General features: G+C 35.1%; 1 protein-coding gene across 1 annotated transcript; it reads left to right on the top strand.

The window, feature by feature from the left end:
- Nucleotides 1–1,102: 1,102 nt before the first annotated feature.
- LOC142356351 (synaptotagmin-2-like) lies at nucleotides 1,103–24,850 on the top strand. Its single transcript, XM_075408281.1, has 4 exons — nucleotides 1,103–1,228; nucleotides 5,383–5,840; nucleotides 23,090–23,281; nucleotides 24,460–24,850. Exons 1-4 carry the CDS (start codon nucleotides 1,107–1,109, stop codon nucleotides 24,786–24,788), a joined length of 1,101 nt encoding a protein of 366 aa, XP_075264396.1. The 5' UTR covers nucleotides 1,103–1,106; the 3' UTR covers nucleotides 24,789–24,850.
- Nucleotides 24,851–25,563: the final 713 nt, after the last annotated feature.

Below are 25,563 nucleotides of genomic sequence, written 5' to 3' on the forward strand. Positions count from 1 at the left end.
CCTAATCTTAGGTACCAAAGATTAGATCTTATAAAGTTTTGCATTGAACTTATCGTAGATCTTACCTAACTTAGCGTTGGACTTAACGTAGATCTTAAATAATTTAGCGTTGAAATTAGCGTAGATATTACATAATTTCGTTTTGATTTTAGCGTAGATCTCACATAATTTTTACTGACATTGGCGCTGATCTTACACAATTTAGACAATAGCATTCGACCATTGGATTAGACTGTGCTCGACTTCAGTCGGCTGAGAAAAGAAACTTGCTCGACCCATGAAAAGACTGTGATCGACTTTGTTTGGCTTATGAACAGACCCTGGCTCGACACATGAAAAGACCGTGCTCATTTTTAATTGGCTATGAAAAGACTTAGCTGGTCCCATGAAAAGACTTTATCTTGACTTAACCTAAGTTCTGGACTGTGTATTCATAGTCAATAAAGACCCTCTCATAGTTTTATAAAGTCTTTTCATAAGTCGAGGTCTAAACTTTACCGGTACCAAACTTTGCGAGTAAGTTTAATCAATTTTGCTTTTCACTTTTCCTATATTAATACATTATAACGTTTGAAAAATTCTTAAAAGTTTCGAAGATGAAAAAGCGGTACCTTAAATAGAAACTTCAGTCAGTGAATGTTGATAAATGGAATCTACTTTCCGGAAACTTTTCCCAAAAAAATTTTGCTGACGCGCATTCCACAAAGAAATGTGCAGCAGATTAATTGCAGTATAATCCCTCATTTTAGTATTCTTAAAGCATTAAATCGTCCAAGGATTAAAATTAGGTGAAATGCCATAACCGCTGAATATAGCATTAATCACGTTTCTTTGGAAGAATTTTTCTTTTTAGGCGATTTAGTTGCCATTTGGAAATTACTTACAGTAATTTAAGTGCTTGCCACATTGCGCGTCAAAAGACGGTGGGAAGTGCGAGCTACATTCATTCGAACGAATATAAATGGATCTTCCAGATTTTATATAACTATGTCGCAAAGATGGTTCAAGTTTTGTGTTCAACTAAACAACGAATTCTATTTTAATGTCAACAATTTCAAAATGAAAAGAATCGGCATTTTGTGGTGTCATATTATGATTAACAGGCCATGAGCGATGGTGATGATGACGAAATGGTAGACCTGGCGGAGGAGTACCTGAGGAGAAAACAGTTCATAACTCTAAAGAAGGAGCAGATCCAGAGGCTAGAGGACAAAACAACCATAACAAGGTGTGTTACCATATCATCGACTCTCGTTATAAAATCATCGTAAGCATCTGCAGATAATTTTGAGTCATTAGCTGAAAAATTTCTCTATGTTCCACAACTTTATCCAATGCTGCTGGCTGGTTGTTTGTCTTGATGGTTGGTTGTTTGTCTTGGCTGGTTGTTGATTGTGAAAATAGCAATAATAGATGACGCCCTAAATTACATTTTGTAATAGCTTTTTTGTGTGTTACACATTTTGTATCCTAATTGTTTTATTGAAATGATTAATCTCGCCTCTTCATAGGCAATATAAATGATTATTAGTTTCTTAACAAAGTTAGTCATTAATTTGTTGACACATACCAACGGAAACAAAAAAATTTTGGCCCCGGGGACTGCAAGAAATCATTTCCATTTTCGGTTCCTATTCAACCAATTTTTTCTTAATTTTTACTTTGATTCAAATAAATTACTTTCATGGGTTGAATTGGCATATTCAAGGGTCGAATAAGTTTACTGTGATTCAATTTACTCTGTTCTGAAATCTTAATACAAAAAAGTTGATAGCAATTACAAACATAAGCAGTTGACAGTTGATAAAGATCTTATCATGAAAGAGTATTTCAATTAATATTTCGCCGACGCATTAAATTTTGTCATCATATAGCAATTATTACCATATAAAAGACAATATAATGCTGTTTGTTTCTATTGTGTCCAAGCATAATGGGGAAACCCAAGCATAATTGACCTTAAGGAATTAAGAGGTAATTAAAAGCCAATTTGTTCAGCAAATTTCAATTTCCGTTAAGGAAATGTCCCAATTCGAACCCGAGTGTTACCTAAAGACAGTGATCAACAACAAAAACTGTGTATCCAGCGACAATATGAAAGCAACTGACTCAGCAAAATGGAACAAAGACAAACTCAATCAGGAAAATCCAAACTGAGAGAGCTCAAAAAATCATCACTTCATATGAGATAACAAACAAGCAAATAGAAAACTTCAACAGCTCTAAAACACAGAATATCTTTTATGATCAACCGATGTCAGAAACATTGTTTCTGAGAGGACAAAATGATAAAATGTTGGCTTACATTTTTGATGCAAAAAAGACAAACAAACCAAAGAAGTTTATGGCAACAGCAGACAGGGATCCTTTAAGTTTGTTGCACGATTTACCAAACACTTTGTGTTTTCAGAGAGCACAAACAATTTTGTTAAACAGAGGGATATAAGTAGTGAAGATGGATTCCATTCACACCCATCGGGAACCATAAGCGATGTTAGTAATATCATCGACATCCTGTTCGGCTAGAACAAGAGCTGAAAACGTCGTCTGTCAATTGGGACAAAATGATAATGATTAGGGTTCTGACGGGAAAAAGGAAATTTAGCGAATATTTGACTTAGTTTTTTATTTTGTGACAAAATTCAAGCCACTTTGTATTGCTATACGCCACATTTGTTCAGTACAAATTGTTCTACGAGGAAGGGATCTAAACAACAAAGTATTTTTCACAACATTCAAGGAGACACCAGCATCACCAATTAAGTTACAGGCAAATTTCAGCGATACAATAAATAGGTTCTGAATTTTTATTTTGACGCAAATAATATTAGACTGATGATATGCACCCAAATAGGCATGGAATTCGAAAAAAACAACAACTTTAAGAAAACATATAAAACATATTGGCTATAATTGTTCTTCAAACGACATATCATTAAGACAAATGCGTCCTAAACAGCAAAAAGAATTTTTTGGGATTCAAAAAGGATGTAATATCTGCAATAGTCCCAAAAATTCTGATCGATTTTGATTTCTAATTAATGAACAGAAAATGCAGATATTTATCAGGTTTTTCAATATCTTTTTGCGATATTATTAAAAAGCTTTTTTGTTGCGGCGCCGTTAGTTTGTTCGAAACTTATAAAACTTATATTAATCTTAAAATATCTAATTTTGTGAGATTTATTGAAACATTTTGCGTTAACTAAGGCTTGATTTCATCAATATTAGAGCAACATATTTAGAGCAATTGCAATTATTCTGTCGCAGCTAATATAGAGAAGATGAACAAAATGGACCAGTACTCCAAAGAAAAGTAGAAACCTGAATAATTAATTTGAAAGTTTATTAAACTTATTGACAACTCTCTTTCTGTTGTCTTTCCTAGCTGATACAGGAGCATGGACCAAAATTTAAGTTTTTTCCGATACTAAGTTTTTCTGGTCTGCAATAGTTATCGATTTATTCCCCAGCCAATGCCCCCTTTCTTTTGTTAACCAAATTAGAAAAGGTGAGCTTTAAACATATGGATATCCAAGCACTCTTCACGAAAAGTTGATTTGAAAACTGAAAAACTCCCAATGCAGTTTTTGCTAGTCGTGGATTCAGCAATGGTAAACTAGCTGCTCTTGAGCTGCCTTCATTTAGTTTTAACGAATCTAAATTCAAATCAAATCAGCATTTACAAACTATGCAATGTTTTTCAGAAAATACCAAAACAAAAATCAACTGGTCCAGGATATCTATCTTTCTGTGTTTTAAAAGATTGTAAAATGTCTATTGACCTCAATTACACTTTGCTATTAACGAGTTTATAAACACAACCACGTTCCCTGATAATATGAATAAATCATTTGTAAAATCTATCTATAATAAAAACGACAGTTATAATCCCTAACTTTATATGCAAAGTTCGGTAAATCTAACAATAGCAAAAGTTTTATAAAGCCTTCTCCTGGAACAAATGACAGAGCATTTGGATAAGAACAAAATTAGCAATAAAAATTAGTTTGGTATCTAAAATCAGAAATTTTGTTTTGATTCAATAATAGCCCTTAAAGAGTGAATAAAATCTGAGTTTGACACGAAAAAGATGGTTTATTTTTTATTTGATTAGGAGAAACTGTAGCAAAAATTTTTTATGCATTTTTTTTTAAAAAATTGAAAAATAAGGTTTATGAAAGATAGGAGATTTTTATTCAGTTCGGTTCTAAGTAGAAGGTTAAATTTGAAAATTTGAAAAGTTGAATCAGACTCGACGACAAAAAGCATGGTGTTACAGTTAATACGTTTATAGAACCAATCACTTTGTTACTTGATTTAGGAGATTTTCAAAAGCAGTCCACTGTTTTACAACATACCGATGATACAACATTTCTGTGTCATAAGAAATTGAACAGCATTTAAAAACTACGATTAACAAATAGTTATGAAGAGTAAAAAATATGTGAAGCAAATCAGACTAAACAAACAAAGCTAACTCCAAATGAATGGAAAACGGAATTATAAGTTTTAATAAAAGTTACCAAGTGTCTGTTGTGTTGAGTTCAAAAGTTCAAATTCCAAATGATGACTTCAGGCATTTAAGTGTTATTCTTGATGAAGAGTTGACATAACATAAACAGCTCTTTAAGAATATCATTAAATGGCATTAGTCATCAGATCAATTTATTTGGTATGCCACAAATTCTTCTAAATTAAATCTTTTCAGATCAGTTGTTTGGTCGCATTTAGAATTTATATCTATATTTTGCTAATTTTGCCATTATACTCAATAGACAAAACTAACAAGCAATTTAGATGGGACAAGAAATATTGCTTTTAAGAGATGTCTACTACTTGATAACCAAAAACTTGGTTGTTTTCAAGAAGGAGACAGAAGTTTTTTAAAACAATGAACCATGCAGAATATTTTATAGCAAAAATTTCATTAAATCTTCTTTCGTTTCCAACAAACACACAAATATCGACGATAAAAAGTATATAAAGTCAATATGAGTTGAAAAGTTGAAATTCGTTTAAACATGCGCACATGTAATTTTTATCCCCAACAATATGTGAATCGTTATAGAGTCACAGTGCTATTAAGAAATTTCGTTCTACTGGAAATTTGACTCGATTCCTAGGTTCCAAGAAAGGAAAAATCAACGAGAAAAGTAAGGAGGAATATAAAAAAGAAATGAACACAAACGAGTTCCAGTTAACAAAAAATTTAGGGCTTTAAAAATTATTGAAATAGTTTACGTATTATTTTTGGTTTATAATATTACAGCATGCGACTGTAAACTCGTGGTTATTTTAATTTTAATGTTTGAGATTTAAAAGATAAAGATCTACTTCAAGGTATTTTTCGTGTTGTCCAAATGCATTTTTTCTTTGCAGAAAATCTGTGACCAAAGTGATGGAGTCGATCGTTCAACAGCCGGCCAAACCGCGTGACTTTCTCAACGGCTACTCCGTTCTACCAGAAGATTACACTGGAAAAATAGCTCTCAATGTACTATACGGAAACCACGACAAAATACCCCAATGCGCAAGATTACAGAACACGAAGCATCAACTGTACGTTTCGGTCACGCATTTATTCGACTTCTCACGATATGAAATTCTGAACAAAAAGAAACCTCGAATTGCGTTTCTTCTTCGACCATATGACAAGTCTTTTCCTTATCCAAAAGGTGCCAACAGATACCAGACGGTGGATCTGGATCGTCGCTCTGGAGTGACTTCGGGACCAAATAACAGCATGACATTTGAAATATCACGCGAGACGTTGTCTAAGCGACATTTGTTCATTCGGGTGAAGGCTTTCAAGGGAAAGGTGGCCAGTGACTTTTTGGGTAAACTAAATATCAAATTGGAACCGTGCATGTTTGTGCGAGTAATGAGTGATCTGGTTGGAATATTGTAACATTCAAAGTCCCAATAGTACCATATGGTTCCGTCTGAGGCTGCAGCCAAAATTTCATGCATGAAATTGCTATAGTTTCAAATACGATTTCAGGTGTGATTTCAAACACTTTTTCAACAAAAGAAGTATAAGTAGATCAGCACGCTTTTTTGACATTTTTCAAACAATGGTGTTTTAGCGTCTTGGAGGTGGTTTGTACTGATCTATATGGTATTGATATGGTTTGTCAGATTGCGCAAAAGTAAAGCTAACGATCGAGCGTTCACGCGTTATGAGTATCTTGGATATGGCTTCCATATCAAGTGGAACTGAATACCTTAAAAATAATTTTTTATTCAAGAATTAAGCTTAAAACCAAAATAAACTACGGATCAATTTTTTGGAAACAACTACTAATTTCTGTGGTCTTTGATACTGCATCTGAGAAAGGAGAGATAGCTAGTTTTTGTTTCAACGATTCCATTGTTTCTTCCCACATTGTGTCCTTTCTTTGCTTTTTAAAATTTTTCACCATCTTGGAGTCAAAACAAAATATATTGAAGCAACTCTAAATCGAAATACCATCGACTTGATATACTGTTAAACCAATTTAATGTTATTATTGTTTTTATAAAACAAGGCGTCCCGTACTTAACGCAAAGTCATTATCAGTACTGGGCAAGTCTAATTCCACGTCTAAGTATCAGTACTGATTCAGAGCTATGATCATAACACATTTAAGACTTGTCAGACTTGGCCAAGACTTGGCAAGTCTTAATCCAATTCTTGGCCAAGACTTGACAAGTCTTAATCCAAGTCTTGGCCAAGACTTGCCAAGTCTTAATCCAAGTCTCGGCCAAGACTTGCCAAGTCTTAATCCAAGTCTTGGCCAAGACTTGCCAAGTCTTAATCCAAGTCTTGGCCAAGACTTGACAAGTCTTAATCCAAGTCTTGGCCAAGACTTGCCAAGTCTTAATCCAAGTCTTGGCCAAGACTTGCCAAGTCTTAATCCAAGTCTTGGCCAAGACTTGCCAAGTCTTAATCCAAGTCTTGGCCAAGACTTGCCAAGTCTTAATCCAAGTCTTGGCCAAGACTTGACAAGTCTTAATCCAAGTCTTGGCCAAGACTTGGCAAGTCTTAATCCAAGTCTTCGCCAAGACTTGCCAAGTCCTAATCCAGTCTCAAATGGCCGAAAAAAAGGTCAAAAATGGCCGAAGAAAACGTCAAAAATAGCCGAAAAAACGTCAAAAATGGCCGAAAAAAAGGTAAAAAATATCCGAAAAAAACGGCAAAAATAGCCGAAAAACGTCAAAAATGGCCGAAAAAGGTCAAAAAAAGCCGAAAAAAACGTCAAAACTGATCGAAAAAGCGTCAAAAACGGCCGAAAAAAAGGTCAAAAATGGCCGAAAAAACGTCAAAAATAGCCGGCAAAGCTTGTGGCAAGAACTTTTTCGCAGGTGAGCAAAAGTCGATTGGAATGTTTTTATGAGAAACTGAATTAGATTTCCCAACCTCTGTTTAAAGGAAAACAGAAGCAAAACGAGCGTTTATGTAACTGATAAACTTAGCTTTAAAAAACAGATTAAAAAAGCTGATTGTAAAATTAAATACACACTTCAATTTTTTAAAACAGACTACATGTTTTTGAAACTAAAGCAATTTCATTACAAAATCAAATATTTAAGTGTTTTACGCAAGGTAGTACTATCTTTCTTTATCTGGTCAATTAGAGCGTTTCAATCTCACATATGAAACACGTCAAAAACGTTTGCATAAATCAAAAACATAATTTTTCAGAAAATTGCTTTTTTAAACACTGATATGTGATTAACTGGAATGTGGGTCAATTTTATGCGTTTTATATTTTTTAAACAAAAAAGTTTCTTAACCTATTAAATGATCAAGTCTTAAAAGGATTATAAAAAAAAATTCACAGACAATAAATGCCATAAATAACTTGACTGCAATAGAAAATCTCATGATTGTACTTTTTTTAACAGAAGCGAGCCCGCGTTTTTAAACCCAAATGGACAGTTTTGAACAAAACAGCGAGTGCTAATCAAGCATAATCAAGCAGATGTATGTACAGAATAGTTTTCTTTTATCGATATTACAATTAGAAATTTTACCTTACTTTGTTCAAAGATCTAAAGGGTGGTACTGGCTAAAATTCAAACCAGGATCTAAAAATCATGAGAACGAATTGTTGTTCATACGATGTTGATTTTCACGAAAGGTAATAATTTCGAAGCAAAGGGAATAACTTTTGTTCAACATTTCTGCCAAAGCAAATTAGCTTTAAAAAGTTTGAGTTTTTGAAGCAGATTAGTCGCGTTCATTTCCAAACCGAAAAAAAACTGATTATGAACTGATCCAAACACACACACAATTTTTAATTGCACATATTTTAAGGTCAAAACTCACATATTTTGGAAAGCTGAGAGTTTAAATTGCGGCGGCTGCGCAATTTTCACTAATACCACAAATTTTCACTAATACCAAATCAACTCAAGGCTAAATTAGCGTGACAAGCAGAGTTTAATGCATCATTCTAACCAAGCCAAGTTGAAATGTTCGCTTTGTTCAACATTTTTATCTTATAGCTATTATTAGTACGCAATAATCATGCATGAAATGAATCTGAAATTCAAACCAGAACTAGTTCAACATCAGCAAAGCAATATTACGTGTTATAAACTATTAGAAAAAATTGCATCAGATTCTATTAGAAAACTATTAGAAAAAATTGCAATGGTTTGCGATCCAGCCTGCTGTTGAGGCACAATATTCAACAAAATATATTGAAGCAACTCTAAATCGAAATACCATCGACTTGATATACTGTTAAACCAATTTAATGTTATTATTGTTTTTATAAAACAAGGCGTCCCGTACTTAACGCAAAGTCATTATCAGTACTGGGCAAGTCTAATTCCACGTCTAAGTATCAGTACTGATTCAGAGCTATGATCATAACACATTTAAGACTTGTCAGACTTGGCCAAGACTTGGCAAGTCTTAATCCAAGTCTTGGCCAAGAATTGACAAGTCTTAATCCAAGTCTTGGCCAAGACTTGCCAAGTCTTAATCTAAGTCTTGGCCAAGACTTGCCAAGTCTTAATCCAAGTCTTGGCCAAGACTTGCCAAGTTTTAATCCAAGTCTTGGCCAAGACTTGACAAGTCTTAATACAAGTCTTGGCCAAAACTTGCCAAGTCTTAGTCCAAGTCTTGGCCAAGACTTGCCAAGTCTTAATCCAAGTCTTGGCCAAGACTTGCCAAGTCTTAATCCAAGTCTTGGCCAAGACTTGCCAAGTCTTAATCCAAGTCTTGGCCAAGACTTGACAAGTCTTAATCCAAGTCTTCGCCAAGACTTGCCAAGTCCTAATCCAGTCTCAAATGGCCGAAAAAAAGGTCAAAAATGGCCGAAGAAAACGTCAAAAATAGCCGAAAAAACGTCAAAAATGGCCGAAAAAAAGGTCAAAAATATCCGAAAAAAACGTCAAAAATAGCCGAAAAACGTCAAAAATGGCCGAAAAAAGGTCAAAAATAGCCGAAAAAAACGTCAAAACTGATCGAAAAAGCGTCAAAAAACGGCCGAAAAAAAGGTCAAAAATGGCCGAAAAAACGTCAAAAATAGCCGGCAAAGCTTGTGGCAAGAACTTTTTCGCAGGTGAGCAAAAGTCGATTGGAATGTTTTTATGAGAAACTGAATTAGATTTCCCAACCTCTGTTTAAAGGAAAACAGAAGCAAAACGAGCATTTATGTAACTGATAAACTTAGCTTTAAAAAACAGATTAAAAAAGCTGATTGTAAAATTAAATACACACTTCAATTTTTTAAAACAGACTACATGTTTTTGAAACTAAAGCAATTTCATTACAAAATCAAATATTTAAGTGTTTTACGCAAGGTAGTACTATCTTTCTTTATCTGGTCAATTAGAGCGTTTCAATCTCACATATGAAACACGTCAAAAACGTTTGCATAAATCAAAAACATAATTTTTCAGAAAATTGCTTTTTAAAACACTGATATGTGATTAACTGGAATGTGGTTCAATTTTATGCGTTTAATATTTTTTAAACAAAAAAGTTTCTTAACCTATTAAATGATCAAGTCTTCAAAGGATTATAAAAAAAAACTCACAGACAATAAATGCCATAAAGAACTTGACTGCAATAGAAAATCTCATGATTGTACTTTTTTTAACAGAAGCGAGCCCGCGTTTTTAAACCCAAATGGACAGTTTTGAACAAAACAGAGAGTGCTGCAGCAGATGTATGTACAGAATAGGTTTCTTTTATCGATATTACTATTTGAAATTTTACCTTAATTAGTTAAGAAAATCAAGATATAAAGGGTAGTACTGGCTAAAATTCAAACCAGGATCTAAAAATCATGAGAACAATTTGTTGTTCATACGATGTTGTTTTTCACGGAAGCTAATAATTTCGAAGCAAAAGGGAATAACTTTTGTTCAACATTTCTGCTGAAGCAAATAAGCTTTAAAAAGTTTTTGAAGCAGATTAGTCTTGTTCATTTTCAAACAGAAAAAAACTGATTATGAACTGATCCAAACACACACAAAATTTTTAAATACACATATTTTAAGGTCAAAATACACATTTTTTTGAAAGCTCAGAGTTTAAATTGCGGCGGCTGCGCAATTTTCACTGATACCACAAACTTTCACTAATATTAAATCAACTCAAGGCTAAATTAGCATGACAAGCAGAGTTTAATGCTACATTCTATCGAAGCCAAGTTGACTTGGTCACCTTGATTAACATATATTTTATATCTAATAGCTATTTTTAGTCAGCAATTATCATGCATGAAGTGAATCTGAAATTCAAACGAAAACTAGTTCGACATCAGCAAAGCAATATGAGGCACAATATTCTCCAAAACTTCTAAGTGTTCAACAGACTTCACATCAGATTTACTCTCAAAAAGTGACGTTATGGAAAAATGTTCAAATTGTGTCGACATCGTTATCTACAACCAGTGAGAGACGCAATTGTGACATAGAAAAACCACGTAACTAGCAGCTTAAAAGGTGCTTAAAAATAAAAAAAAATCAGTTGAAAAACGTTAATTTTATCTCAGCCAACTGTCATACAGTGCGCATTGAAGCAAAAAAAAACTGCTGGAGCGGTAAATTAATTGTTACTGTTTGTTGTATCCGTAGATCATATTAGTATTTTACAGCGCAGCTTAACTTCGATTTGTTGAAACGAGAAATAGCTTTCATAATCTCAAACTTTTTCTCCGAGGAACAACGCGGAACAAGAGAAACATTGAGCAAATCTTAATACCAGTTTCTTTTACTCGCTTTAAGTAAGACTGCTTAGTTTGATATTGGTTGTTATTGAAGCCAATTGATAAACAGAATTAGATAGTAAATTGAATCAGAATTAAAAAAACCTGAGTTGCCTTGGAAGCGCACGACCCTTAGAGAGGACTTTTAGAAATCTAAAATTTGGTTGACAGTTACTTGAAGTCATGCTAAACTTTTTGGTTAGGAGCCTCATTTCTAAATATTGATCCTCAATTTGAGTTATAAATCAAACCTCGAGCGGAATTTCATTGTTTGAAAATGTGTCATTGAGCGAAACAATATTGTTAAACAGAAAAGATGCACAATTAAATATTTGAAAAATCGAGAGTCAAGTAATGAAACGGTAATGTAGATTATAGCGGATAGTACACTTCATTGAGGCTAACTGCAAAAACGTAATATCCGGACAGATTTTGAAACCTCTTAAAAGAATTGAGCGGTGTAAATGTTCCTTTTATTTGATAGGACAATAGCCGTTATATTCGGTCTGCGGCAAGGACAGTGGAAGGCAAACTGCTGTCAAAATTAATGGAGAGTGTATCAGATGCACCAAACAACAATCATCAATCAAATCGACCGAGAAAAGACAGCGAGACGAATGATAAAGTGCAATTCAAAAAAGAAATTTAATTGGGAACACCCTTTTAATAGCAATAAGCAAAGCAAAAGCGATCAAGATCCAGTCAATTTACTCCTAAAATGCCAATTTTGTACCGTACAATATCAGCCAGCACAAGCTTAAAAGGACAAGAAGCTTCAAGATTTATGGAAGAATCAAACACTAAACGGAAGCTCGCCAACAAAAAAATGACGTTTCCCGAACCAGAAATGAATGCAGAGCAAGAGAACGCGAATCAATCAGTGAACGAAAATTATAGTACCAACAAATATCCAGCGGACAACCCCGTTGCTCAAACGGTACAAAACGGGGAAAGAGCAAGTGATAAAGATACGGAGAACGTTTCTGAAATATCTTCAGCGAAGTAAAAGCTTGAAGAAAGGATGCAGATTTTCGACATTGATTTTGAAAAAGAGTTGCTACCAGAACAGGCAAGTTGTGAATGCAGAAAGTTAGAATTGGAAATGCCAATGAAGGACTGGAAACTAGGCGTCAACTTTTGGAAGAAGAGCGTGAGCAAGAGCGCAAAGTGAAGAGAACAGCATAGGAAAGTGGTGACTACCAATTAACTAATCAACTAGTGCTCGAGACAAATCCTCCTTCAACTGGACCCGGAAAACAACAGATGTCCTGAATTGGGCTGGTAGAATCGACAATCTTCTAACGCTACTTCGGTCAAAAGCTTGCTTCGAAAAGCCCCTGAATTAATAAAAGAAGCTTAGTGACTTTTCAGGAATTCCAGCGATCGTTGAAGACTGGGACGCTTCCTCAGAAGTGAATCATGATGAAATAGTGGTTGTTTAAGTAGCAGTAACGTAACAAAGCTAAAATTTAACAATTTTGATGGAAACCCTCTCGAATGCCCTTAGCGGTCTAATATGTTTTTTGCTACAGTGGATCAACGACCAACCAATACTCGACTTACAGCAAATTAGACACCTGAAAACTGTACTGACATACAAAGCAAAATCAGCAATCCCTGGAACTTGTTTTTGTGGACAATTTTGTTTTGATGCTGGTTGATTCTGGAGAGGAAATGTTGAGGGGCATCATGTGATCATCGGCACACAGTTGGAGATTCCACGCAAGGCAAATCAAGTGAAGTGTCACAACCCATGAGGTCCAATCAAGTTCTCGTTTATCGTTTCTAACTTTGCAAAGTAATCAAAATGTATAGACAAATAAGTGATCGGTAACCAAACTCGATAATTTATTTGGTTGTAGATAAACTACCCAAGTTGTTCTCAGAGATATCTGGTGGTTCTATGTTGATGATGAAGATGGGGTTAGGTTTTATAGAAGTTGGTTTTGAAAATGGTTGTCCAAATCAGAAAAAACAGGAATCCAAAAATTCAAACTTCAGTGCGAGTTCAAATGCAAAAGAAACAAAGCAAACTTAAAACAGTTACTGTCCAATAGCTGATGGCACTCATAAAACTTCGAACTGTCCCGTACTCAAGAACATGAGCGTGAATTATCGGTATGCAGCAGTGAGGAAGCAACGAAGTTCCTCTCTCAATACAGGGCAGTAGCAATCGGCAGAAATCATATGCGCTCCCAGATAGTAGATCAACGGTTTCTTCTTTGATCAAAAGGTGCAAGAGAAATTACAAGCCCAGCGCTTCAATATTACGCTCATAATAGCTGTCATACACGTAACGAACGATCTGAAGACGGAAAAGGTTCCTCTCAAAATATAAGGACTACAACCAAATTGCATCCAATCGGAGGGTTTGCGCACCCGTCATTTTCATTAGGAAACACAAGTTTTGACTACAGTTCGAAGAAAGATTCAATCACTTGAGTGTTCTACTCGACAAGAGCTTCAACTTGATCCTTCAACTGGCATCATCCTTGGTCAAGATACTTACGATTTATAACGCCCATTGGAATACAAGATAGGAACACGAAGTGAAGGTTTCAGAATTCTAAAACTGCTAGAACGGGTAATCAGAAAATCCATGACGGGCAAAAGAAGACAACATGTTTATCCTTTCGTTTTCACAGAAGATGTGAAAGTGGGTGAGAATAAAGGAATCTGGTGTGACATAAAAACAAGTGATTTCAAACTGAAGGTTGTCAGTCAGTCAAAAAAGAAACAGCAGGCACAAAGGACGCTAGGTAACACGACAAAGGTCACAGGCGAGCGGTATGAATTGGGAATGCTGTGGCGTAAATTACAGCCAAAAACCACCAAACAGATACAACTCAACCATGGGTCAGCTTTATTTACTGGATTGCGATTTCCAGAGTGACCCAAACCCGAAAAGTTTTTTGAATCAACGTTCAATAGATACAAAGGTAGAAAAGGGATTTTTATTGATATGGGTCGAATCCGATGTGAAAGGCAACTTCAAAAAATAATGAAAAGCACCCCATCATCCGAAGATAAACGTGAACACGCCTTCCAAAGTTGGACCTGTTTACAGTGCTGCATCGAAAAGCAGAAAGGTTTACCTAAATGACAAGATACTAGCAGGAACTGATCTACTATATCTGTTGATTGGAGCGATATTAAGATTTCGTAAAGGACCAATACTGACATTAAAGATATACACCGTGCAAGATTTACACCAATACTCTATAAACTGCTTGAGGATTTTAAGGCGTCCAAGAACTAACAAACCTAGTCGAGTTTGCAAAAATCAACAGTCCGTATTTGAAGCCATAAGTCCTCCAACTTGCGCAATGGCAATATCCCATCACAGCAAAGAAATTACAAAACAACTTCTGCATGGATGATTTCATCAAATTGTTATAAATCCCGAAGAAGCAATAGAATTCTTCAATCAACTACAGCCTCTTCTCGCACAACATGGATTCGAATAGAAGGAGTGGATAACAAACAACGATGCAGTTACCTAGAAGACCTGAAGTCAATCAGCAACACGAAGCAAGTCGATGTTGAACGCAACATTGAGGGATCTTCAATGCTTTTGCTACAAGGGAGTGTTATTGATGAAATTCTTCAAGTGTGACCAGGTATCAAGAAAGTTGAAAGACCCATAACTCAGGGGAAGCTTCTGTCACTGGTATCTTCAGTAGTTGACCCGATTGCCTCTTTCAGTGTCGACATGAGGTGACTTCTGAATGGCATCTGGACCAAAAATTGACAACAATGGGACAGCGGACGGGAGATTTTTGAAGCAGCCAAATCCTTGATATGGAATGAAACAATCCCCTTTTTAGATGAAACAAGCATCGATGGATTGGTACAAAACAGAATTTTATGTGTTTGCTGTTTCATCTGAAGTCGTGCAACGGCCTATGTACGTTCAAAGCCGAAAGAATAACTAGCTGACTTAATAGTTGTCATTGAAAAATGCTGAGTAGCAGCGATGAGACATCTTTCAAAACCGTGATTGGAATCGCAAGCGTTAGGCATCGCATTGAAATTGAAAGAACCGATGCTCAAGGAAAAGGAAGATAAATAGTCGCAGTTTCCTTGTTAGAGTCAATTACAGTGTTTCAGTGGGTACATAGCTCCCATCTTAAGTAGCATGTGTTTCTGGGCAATTGAGTTGCTGCTGGGATATTAGGTACAACTGATATTTGGCGGTATCAAGAAATCAGCCGAAATCAGTGAGGCGGCTTGATTGAAGCGACCAGAAAGTGAATGGCCAGAACAAATGAACCCAATATTTGCCTTAGATGAAGATAACATACCCTCATCAGTCTTCATGAAACAGGCTGACGAAACGAAAGCTATCATTCAGTGGGAAACATTTAGTAACATAAACAGAATTTTGAATACGGTGACATACGCAAAGCGGGCATTGAACAAACAGAAACCAGCAACACTTGTTGTCAGTGTTGAAGAAAAAAACAACGCAAATGCAATCACCTTCCAGTTACTACAGTGGCGACAATTTGGCGATAACTGAATTCTCTCAAAGCGGAAAAAAAGACCAAAAGCCAGCAAAATGCTGCCGTTCCCCCTCTTTATCGATGAAGAAATTTTTCGTGACAAAGGCAGAAAAGACAAAAGGTAATTGTTCTTCAATGCATAGCGTCCCATATTGCTACGCTGGAAACATCGTGCGATTGAGATGTTCTTGCAAATCGAGCACATAAACGCCTTAAGGTATTTCAAGAACAAGGGTAATATCTCCAGAAAGAGAGAGCAGAAACGGTTACATTATTAATGAAAGACTTACCCGAAGAGGGGTTAGGTGCTTCAACAACTTTCAAAAATGTTTGAAGAATAATTTGGTCCTTTCAATGTGAACATTGCGCGAAGGAACAAAAAGCGATAGAGTTGACTGTTTGCATGTATTACAGTGAGAGTGATGCATTCAGAAATGGTACCTAAGTGGGACAAAGTAGTTGTCTCATTGCAAATTATGCAACTTTTTTGAAATTGAACTGGAATTTGCAGTGTATGTTGCAGCATGAAAGAAAGAAGGGATCTTAGATCATCTAAATCAAGCAGGAATCAGCTGGATTTCCAACCCGTCTGCAGCATTCACTTTGGTGGAGTATGGGAACAGAAGGTCAGAGGTTGCAAGAATGCAGTGTATACTGTGTTGGGGAACAGATCAGTCACTGATGACAGTCTTTCAACTACGATTTGCATTGTGGAGGAGACATTCAACGCAAGATCAATGGCTCCAGGCAGTTCAGATAACAGTGACTTAGAAGCATTGAATCCCAATCGTTTTTTTAACTTAAATACCATGCACAGAGGAATTTTTTGATAATCAAAAGCTCCTTAGACAAACTCAGGCCTACGCAAATCTCATTTGGGGCAGATTTCGTAAAGAACTTTATTCGCAGTTGAATAATGGGCAAAAATGATGATCCACGCTAAGCCAAACCCTCACAGAAAGCAATTTCTTTTGGTTGATCGAAGTCAGCGGCGAGTGAGGATATTAAAACTTGAGTTCACTTACGGAAGCATTTGATGGTATTGACGATGTTATTCGATCAGCCATAGCTCAGACAAACGAAAAATTTACCATTGACCAGTAGTGAAGCTCGCACCTTTGTTTACAAAAAGGATGGAAAACAGGGCCGATGATGTGACGACTGTTCTTTACAAAGAGAAATACCAATCATGGCCAAACTAAGCAGTGTGATTAGAATGGCATGACAGGCGAAACGGAATGCCATATTCTATCGCAGGCAAATTGATTTGCTCGCTTTGTTCAACATCTACTTATAGTAGCTATGTTTAGTAAAAGATTGTCATAAATGAAGTAAAACTGAAGTTCAAACGCGAAATACCTCAACATCAGTAAGGCAATATTACGAGTAATAAATGACTTGAAGAATTTGCATCAGATTCTTTAAAATTGGTTAGCAAATAAACCTGTTGTTTTATACAGAATATTCGGAGAAATTTTTATATAGTTATTGAAATTTCCATGACATCAAATATAAGCTGAAAAATGACGTTATTGAAAAATGTACACATTCTGTCGACATTATTATCTGAAACCAATGATCGACACAGCTGTAACTTGTAAAACCACGTGACTAGCAGCATAAAAGGAGCTTGAAAACTACTAAACACCAGTTGAGACACGTTAATTTTTTCTTCTTAGGATGACTTACAGAGCGTATTGAAGCTTAATTGCTTGAGCGTTATATTAATTCTTATTTTGTTTTATTTCAGCATATCATATTAGTGATTCTGTTGCAAAAATTTACTTTGATATGTTGAAAAGAGAATTAACTGTGGTAACTTCAAACTTTGATTCTGAGAAGCGAAGTTCTTCAGTAAGAGAATTTTTTGCAAAGCCTAAATTAAATTCCTTTTTACTAGCTTTAACGAAGCCCAGCATAGTTTGATATAGGTTGTTATTAAAGCCAAATGAAAAAAAAACAAAGATATTTTGTAAATTGAATCAGATTTGTAGTATCTGCATTGCGTTGAAAGCCTTGCTATTCTGATCGAGACAAAATTTATGAAAACAAATCTCAAGAACTAGTTACTTGGACTAATTGAGAGTCAAATAATGCAGCGGTAATCTACAGTATAGCGGATAATGCAGCTCATAGAGGCTAACTTCATAAATTTAATATCCGGACAGATTTTAAACCGCTGAAATAAAGTGGGCGATGTAAGGTTTTCCTGGTTAATTGCGAAGAGAAGCAATTAATGTACGTGGATGTCTTTTTATGCAAAATTTTCACTTGACCGTTTTGTGACTTTTCGAGTGAATTTTACGCGCGTGACTTTCTTCGTTTTGCAGGATATTTCTCTCTCATTCTCAATTTTTGACAGCTGAATCAAATGGCGGAAATTTAATACTAAAAGTCAAATGATAATTGCGCAGAAACTAGCTCATTTTAAACATAAATAGTTGTATATATTGACCCCTAGTGAGGTTATTTGAAGCCCCTTTGAGAATTTCTCAGTCCCGTTCAGTCTCTTATCCCTAGATATAAAAGTTGTTTACGTTTAGCAAATCGTTTTTCGGTAATTTAAGGTTCTTCATTTTTGTATATCAAGAACAATTTCATCTTGAAGCAGATATTCTTCTTTGAATTTTTGTATTTGGAAGTAAGGAATCCGGTAAGACTGTGTTTAAGACAAAGGACTACAAAAAAATCACTCTGAGAATTTTTTTAATTCGTCAGAAAATTTTCTTCTGAGCTTATTTTCATTAACAGAATTAATTGAATGGTTTTTAATAGAAATCAGCAGTTTTGAAAAAAAAACAGCTGAAATGATGCAGTAGATATATAGAGCAAGCTGATTTTTGATCACTAATTTAAAAAAGTTAACTTGGCAATACTGAAGGCAATTCAAAACAAGAACCAAAGTTCGTGACAATGAAATCTTTTTTTAAATTTTTATTGCTGACTTCTAGGAAAGCCGAAAAGTTAAAAACCGAGGCCAGTTAAAAAGAAAGCTAAAGTTGGTTAATTCTGATTTTTTAGCCAGGCAAATAAGTTTTCCCCTGGAAGAAAACATTTCCTCTCTCCATAATCAAACTCCCTTCATAATCAAAAAATTTAAATGTTCCCTATTACCAATAAAATTGAAAGAAATCTTGTTGAAATTTACAAAATGACTACAACTGGCCGATTGCTTAAGTGTGAAGTAATACCTATAGCAAAATGTGAAGAAACTGTTACAAAAAGTGAAGTATGTGCCGTCAGACATTTGCTTTTTTTGTTTGTTATCTAGCAATTTTAGATAACTAACGAAACACTTCTAATTTTTTAAATCCCGGTATGTTCGCATAGCGCTTTTGTTCTAAGTATTGCGTGCTCGCTTTCACCGATCAATTTTAAAAAATAAGCCAGCTTAACAAACAAAAACTTGTGATTGCTTTTGAGTTTTTACTGATGCGGTCCATTTTAACCCAGTATTATATACATCAAAATATTTTTTCCAGAAGCAATCAGGAACCCAATTTGGGCAAACTAGTCGAGCAAAAATTGAAACAGGCTGACGAAACGAAAGCTATCATTCAGTGGGAAACATTTAGTAACATAAACAGAATTTTGAATACGGTGACACACGCAAAGCGAGCATTGAACAAACAGAAACCAGCAACACTTGTTGTCAGTGTTGAAGAAAAAGACAACGCAAATGCAATCACCTTCCAGTTAGTACGTGGCGACAAATTGGCGATAACTGAATTCTCTCAAAGAGGAAAAGGAAAGACCAAAAGGCAGCAAAATGATGCCGGTCCCCCTCTTTATCGATGAAGAAGTTTTTCGTGACAAAGGCAGAAAAGACAAAAGGTAATTGGTCTTCAATGCAGAGCGTCCCATATTGCCACGCTGGAAACATCGTGCGATTGAGATGTTCTTGCAAATCGAGCACTTAAACGCCTTAAGTTCATTCAAGAACAAGGATAATATCTCCAGAAAGAGAGAGCAGAAACGGTAACATTATTAATGAAAGACTTACCCGAAGAGGGGTTAGGTGCTTCAACAACTTTCAAAAATGTTTGTAGAATAATTTGGTCCTTTCAATGTGAACATTGCGCGAAGGAACAAAAAGCGATAGAGTTGACTGTTTGCATGTCTAAAATTGAGAGTGATGCATTCAGAAATGGTACCTAATTGGGACAAAGTAGTTGTCTCATTGCAAATTATGCAACTTTTTTGAAATTGAACTGGAATTTGCAGTGTATGTTGCAGCATGAAAGAAAGAAGGGATCTTAGATCATCTAAATCAAGCAGGAATCAGCTGGATTTCCAACCCGTCTGCAGCATTCACTTTGGTGGAGTATGGGAACAGAAGGTCAGAGGTTGCAAGAATGCAGTGTATACTGTGTTGGGGAACAGATCAGTCACTGATGACAGTCTTTCAACTACGATGTGCATTGTGGAGGAGACATTCAACGCAAGATCAATGGCTCCAGGCAGTTCAGACAACAGTGACTTAGAAGCATTGAATCCCAAACGTTTTTTAACTTAAATACCATGCACAGAGGAATTTTTTGATAATCAAAAGCTCCTTAGACAAACTCAGGCCTACGCAAATCTCATTTGGGGCAGATTTCGTAAAGAACTTTATTCGCAGTTGAATAATGGGCAAAAATGATGATCCACGCTAAACCAAACCCTCACAGAAAGCAATTTCTTTTGGTTGATCGAAGTCAGTGACAAGTGAGGATATTAAAACTTGAGTTCACTTACGGAAGCATTTGATGGTATTGACGATGTTATTCGATCAGCCATAGCTCAGACAAACGAAAAAATTTACCATTGACCAGTAGTGAAGCTCGCACCTGTGTTTACAAAAAGGATGGAAAACAGGGCCGATGATGTGACGACTGTTCTTTACAAAGAGAAATACCAATCATGGCCAAACTAAGCAGTGTGATTAGAATGGCATGACAGGCGAAACGGAATGCCATATTCTATCCCAGGCAACTTGATTTTTTCGCTTTGTTCAACATCTACTTATAGTAGCTATGTTTAGTACATGATTGTCATAAATGAAGTAAAACTGAAGTTCAAACGCGAAATACCTCAACATCAGTAAAGCAATATTTCGAGGAATAAATGGCTTGAAGAAATTGCATCAGATTCTTTAAAATTGGATTGCAAATAAACCTGTTGTTTTATACAGAATATTTGAAAAAATTTTTATATAGTTATTGAAATTTCCATGACATCAAATATACACTGAAAAATGACGTTATTGAAAAATGTACACATTCTGTCGACATTATTATCTAAAACCAATGATAGATACAGCTGTAACTTGTAAAACCACGCGACTAGCAGCATAAAAGGAGCTTGAAAACTACCAAACACCAGCTAAGACACGTAATTTTTCTTTTTAAGAGGACTTACAGAGCGTATTGAAGCTTAATTGCCTGAGCGTTATAGTAATTCTTATTTTGTTTTGTTTCAGTATATCATATTAGTGATTCTGTTGCAAAAATTTACTTTGATATGTTGAAAAGAGAATTAACTGTGGTAACTTCAAACTTTGATTCTGAGAAGCGAAGTTCTTTAGTAAGAGAATTTTTTGCAAAGCCTATATTAAATTTCTTTTTACTAGCTTTAACGAAGCCCAGCATAGTTTGATATTGGTTGTTATTGAAGCCAAATGAAAAACAACAAAGATATTTTGTAAATTGAATCAGATTTGTAGTATCTGCATTGCGTTGAAAGCCTTGCTATTATGATCGAGACAAATTTTATGAAAACAAAGCTCAAGAACTAGTTACGTGGACTAATTGAAAGTCAAATAATGCAGCGGTAATCAACAGTATAGCGGATAATACAGCTCATAGAGGCTAACTTCATAAATTCAATATCCGGACAGATTTTAAACCGCTGAAATAAAGTGGGCGATGTAAGATTTTCCTTGTTAATTGCGAAGAGAAGCAATTAATGTAAGCGTGGGTGTCTTTTTATATGTGACTAAAAGTCAAATGATAATTGCGCCGAAACTAGCTCACTTTAAATGTAAATAGTTGTATATATTGACCTCTAGTGAGGTTATTTGAAGCCCCCTTGAGAATTTCTTAGTCCCGTTCAGTCTCCTATCCCTAGATATAAAAGTTGTTTACGTTTAGCAAATCGTTTTTCGGTAATATAAGGTTCTTCATTTTTGTATATCAAGAACAATTTCATCTTGAAGCAGATATTTTCTTTTGAATTTTTGTATTTGGAAGTAAAGAATCCGGTAAGACTGTTTTTAAGACAAAGGACTACAAAAAAATCACTTTGAGAATTTTTTTAATACGTCAGAAAATTTTCTTCTGAGCTTATTTTCATTAACAGAATTAATTGAATGGTTTTTAATAGAAATCAGCAGTTTTGAAAAAAAAACAGCTGAAATGATGCAGTAGATATATAGAGCAAGCTGATTTTTTATCAGTAATTTAAAAAAACATCAGTGTATTTGGTGAAAACAATCAAAGTCAACTTGGCAATACTGAATGCAATTCAAAACAAGAACCAACGTAAAATCCTTTTTTAAATTTTTATTGCTGACTTCTAGAAAAGCCGAAAAGTTAAAAACCGAGGCCAGTTAAAAAGAAAGCTAAAGTTGGTTAATTCTGATTTTTTTAGCCAGGCAAATAAGTTTTCCCCTGGAAGAAAACATTTCCTCTCTCCATAATCAAACTCCCTTCATAATCAAAAACTTAAAATGTTCCCTTTTACCAATAAAATTGAAAGCAATCTTGTTGAAATTTACAAAATGACTGCAACTGGCCAATTGCTAAAGTGTGAAGTAATACCAATTGAAAAATGTGAAGAAACTAGTACAAAAAGTGAAGTATGTGCCGTCAGACATTTGCTCTTTTTGCTTGTTATCTAACAATTTTAGATAACTAACGATACACTTCTAATTTTTTAAATCCCGGTATGTTCTCATAGCGCTTTTGTTCTAAGTATTGCTTGCTCGCTTTCACCGATCAATTTTAATAAATAAGCCAGCTTAACAAAAAAAAACTTGTGATTGCTTTTGAGTTTTTACTGATGCGGTCCATTAACCCAGGATTATATACATCAAAATATCTTTCCAGAAGAGATAATGAACCCAATTTGGGCAAACTAGTCGAGCAAATATTCTGTTTTTTTTTTCACTATTAAATAACAAATTGTCTAACCAACGAATGTAGCAATGTTCAAATTCTTCTAACAAAAACAGACAAAATTATAGGAAGAGAGAATGCAAATATAAAGGACAAAACTTTAATCGGTTGAGTTAGTTAAGAAACAAACATAAACGACAAATGATGAAAATGAAAGCTACTCTCGGAGAATATAACAAAAAGCCGCAAAAAATGAGTAAAATGACATGTTTAGGTCAGGTCAAGTTTGACTTTTCGGAGTATGCGGAGACAGAGGACATTGAATTTTTGGACAAAGAAGCTTATCTGTATGGTAAGTTCTACGAAGTTGGGACTCTTGACATTGAGATGTATTACAAACTGCAACAAGGATGTCTGACGATTAGACTCCATTCTGCCAACATATTCCCATCGGATGATAGCCCAGGTAATATTACGTCGCCAATCCTATAGTTTGAACATGCAAAATTACTTGCTATTGTCAGTATTGTCCACTCCCCATGTTTTAAGATTAGGCGTTATAAGCTTTCGAGGACAACAGTTACGGTGAGGCAATACATTGCAAGTTTACTTAGAATGGGGGTTATTTGCCACTGATTGCCGCCATTGTGGATTTTGATAACACGCAAGAAAGGCGGACAGATTTTTGTCACTACTGTCCGGAAACTTGCGTTTCTAGCATCCGCGCTAAGGTAACTACTTTCCGCGCAAGCTATCTAAAACTGATTAAAGGAGACAAAGGGGGAGATAATTGGTTTTTCTTATCATAATGCAGTGATGGGCAAATATAATTTTAAACCGTCAAAGTTTTGAACCTAAATTAACTTAAAGTGGGTTAAACTTAAAATGAGGATAATTATTCGCTTAATCCGTCAAGACTTCTGAAAGTGATTAAAGGAGAAAAAGTGAGACGTAATTAGATTTCTTATCAAAATGAAGTGAAGGGTAATTATCATATTAATCCGTCAGATTTTTCAATATAAATTAAAGGTTTTTCAAAAGTTATTCCTGCTCAAAAATTGCGGACATTTATTACATAAAAACGTGATTTTCACGAGAACAGTGACGAAATTTTGTAAGGATTGTCCGCAGTGTTTTTGTTACTGTTGTTCACAATTTAATCATTTTTCTTCCACGAGAGAATGGATGACAAAATGTGGTAACTTTTACCCGCAAACGCGGACTCCGCTGAATTTTTTGGATTGGCGTCAAAATAAAAAAAAATTAAAGTTACAACATGTTTTGTGAAATCGAAGTAATGAATGCAATTCAAATGGAGTAGGATTGGAGTACAAATTGGAATACAAAAAAGATTCGAATACAAATAAAATCAACAAAATTAGGGCAAGCTGAAGTGCGAAGACGACACAAACAACTTTTTTAATTTCTGCTTTGCTCTTCACTATCTGACCTAATACACGTTGCAGTTTTTTAGTATCTAAAAAAGGATACTTAACTGAAACACTTGAACGTTTAACCTGAGGTCTAAGAAGCATGTTATTTCTAAGTGCCATAACATATACTATGGATGTCGTAACTTTGAATAACAAAATTTAGGAAAGTTTGACACCCATCAGATCACTATGTTAAAATTGTAGCCTTTAGGTGACACATTAGTGAAAATTTACCATCGGTACATGGGACGTCTAGTTGAGAAGATGCAGACAGATGTACAGAAAGAGACATTCATGCCAGTGTTCAATGAGACATTCACATTCAAACTGCCCAGGAGTATGATAGAGGAGACGATCCTACACTTCAAACTACTCTCCAGGCCATCAGTCACTATAGCCAGTGACTCTGTCATTGGGGAGGTATTCTTGGCACAGAGGACAAACTGTGATGGGTGGAAAGAACTCTTTTCCAATTCTTTGATGAATCCAAATCACTTACCAGTAAAAGCGACTGTTCCTCTGATGTACTACCAATCATAGTTTAATTTTATTAACATTAGTTAGTTGAGAATTCTTTTAGAATAGATTAATTTTTAACGCTGCGTTTCTCAGAGTTAATCGAGGTTCGTACACACTAGCTACAGGGAGACTATATCACTTTAGTCTTAGATGACATTCACCTACAAAGCTAATGACGAGCCTATATCTTGCTAAAAAGCCTATTAAATCTTTATTACATTCTTTGTAATTTCTTTAAAAACTGAGTGTAATTATTAGATATATTTTATATATGAAATCTGATATGAAGCTTTCATCACCTGTTCACCATTGCCCCTGACAAACATTACGAGGCCGATGTCCAAAATTTTGACAATTTTGTCATTTTCTGGAAATGAGTGTTAATACTTCACTTCGTACCCGGAACAAACTTCAAATTTTGATCAGTACTTCTCCAGTGAAATACACGTCTTGAATTATTGACAAACAAGTACTGATCACGTTTTATCTCAAGTCTTAAGATTTTGGAAGACTTGTCAAAACTTGCGCAAGACTTGTCAAGTCTAAGTCCAGTCTTGGCCGAGAATTGAAAATTTTTGAGTCAGGTCTTGACCAAGATTTGACAAGTCTTGACTTTTGCGCAATTAGGGAAAGTAGATTTTTCGGAAGAAATTAATAATAGTTAAAGCATTTCAAAATTAGCAAAAGTTGATAAATATTTTCTAGGAGAAAATTGATAATCCGACCAAGCTTTTTCTGAATTGAGCATATACCAACTTCAAAGGTCGCATATATTCACCCCGAAACCAAATACTTT

This window comes from Convolutriloba macropyga, unplaced genomic scaffold (genome assembly GCF_964194025.1).
Source record: "Convolutriloba macropyga unplaced genomic scaffold, txConMacr16.3 SCAFFOLD_876, whole genome shotgun sequence".
NCBI classification, from domain to species: Eukaryota; Metazoa; Xenacoelomorpha; order Acoela; family Convolutidae; genus Convolutriloba; species Convolutriloba macropyga.

Bases quoted from the DNA above. Each gene is read 5' to 3' on its own strand.
- LOC142356351 (XM_075408281.1), top strand. From the start codon at position 1,107: ATGAGCGATGGTGATGATGACGAAATGGTAGACCTGGCGGAGGAGTAC. The intron at 5,841-23,089 runs GTAAACTAAATA...TGACATGTTTAG, and splicing joins GGTGGCCAGTGACTTTTTGG to GTCAGGTCAAGTTTGACTTT. The intron at 23,282-24,459 runs GTAATATTACGT...TGTAGCCTTTAG, and splicing joins CCCATCGGATGATAGCCCAG to GTGACACATTAGTGAAAATT.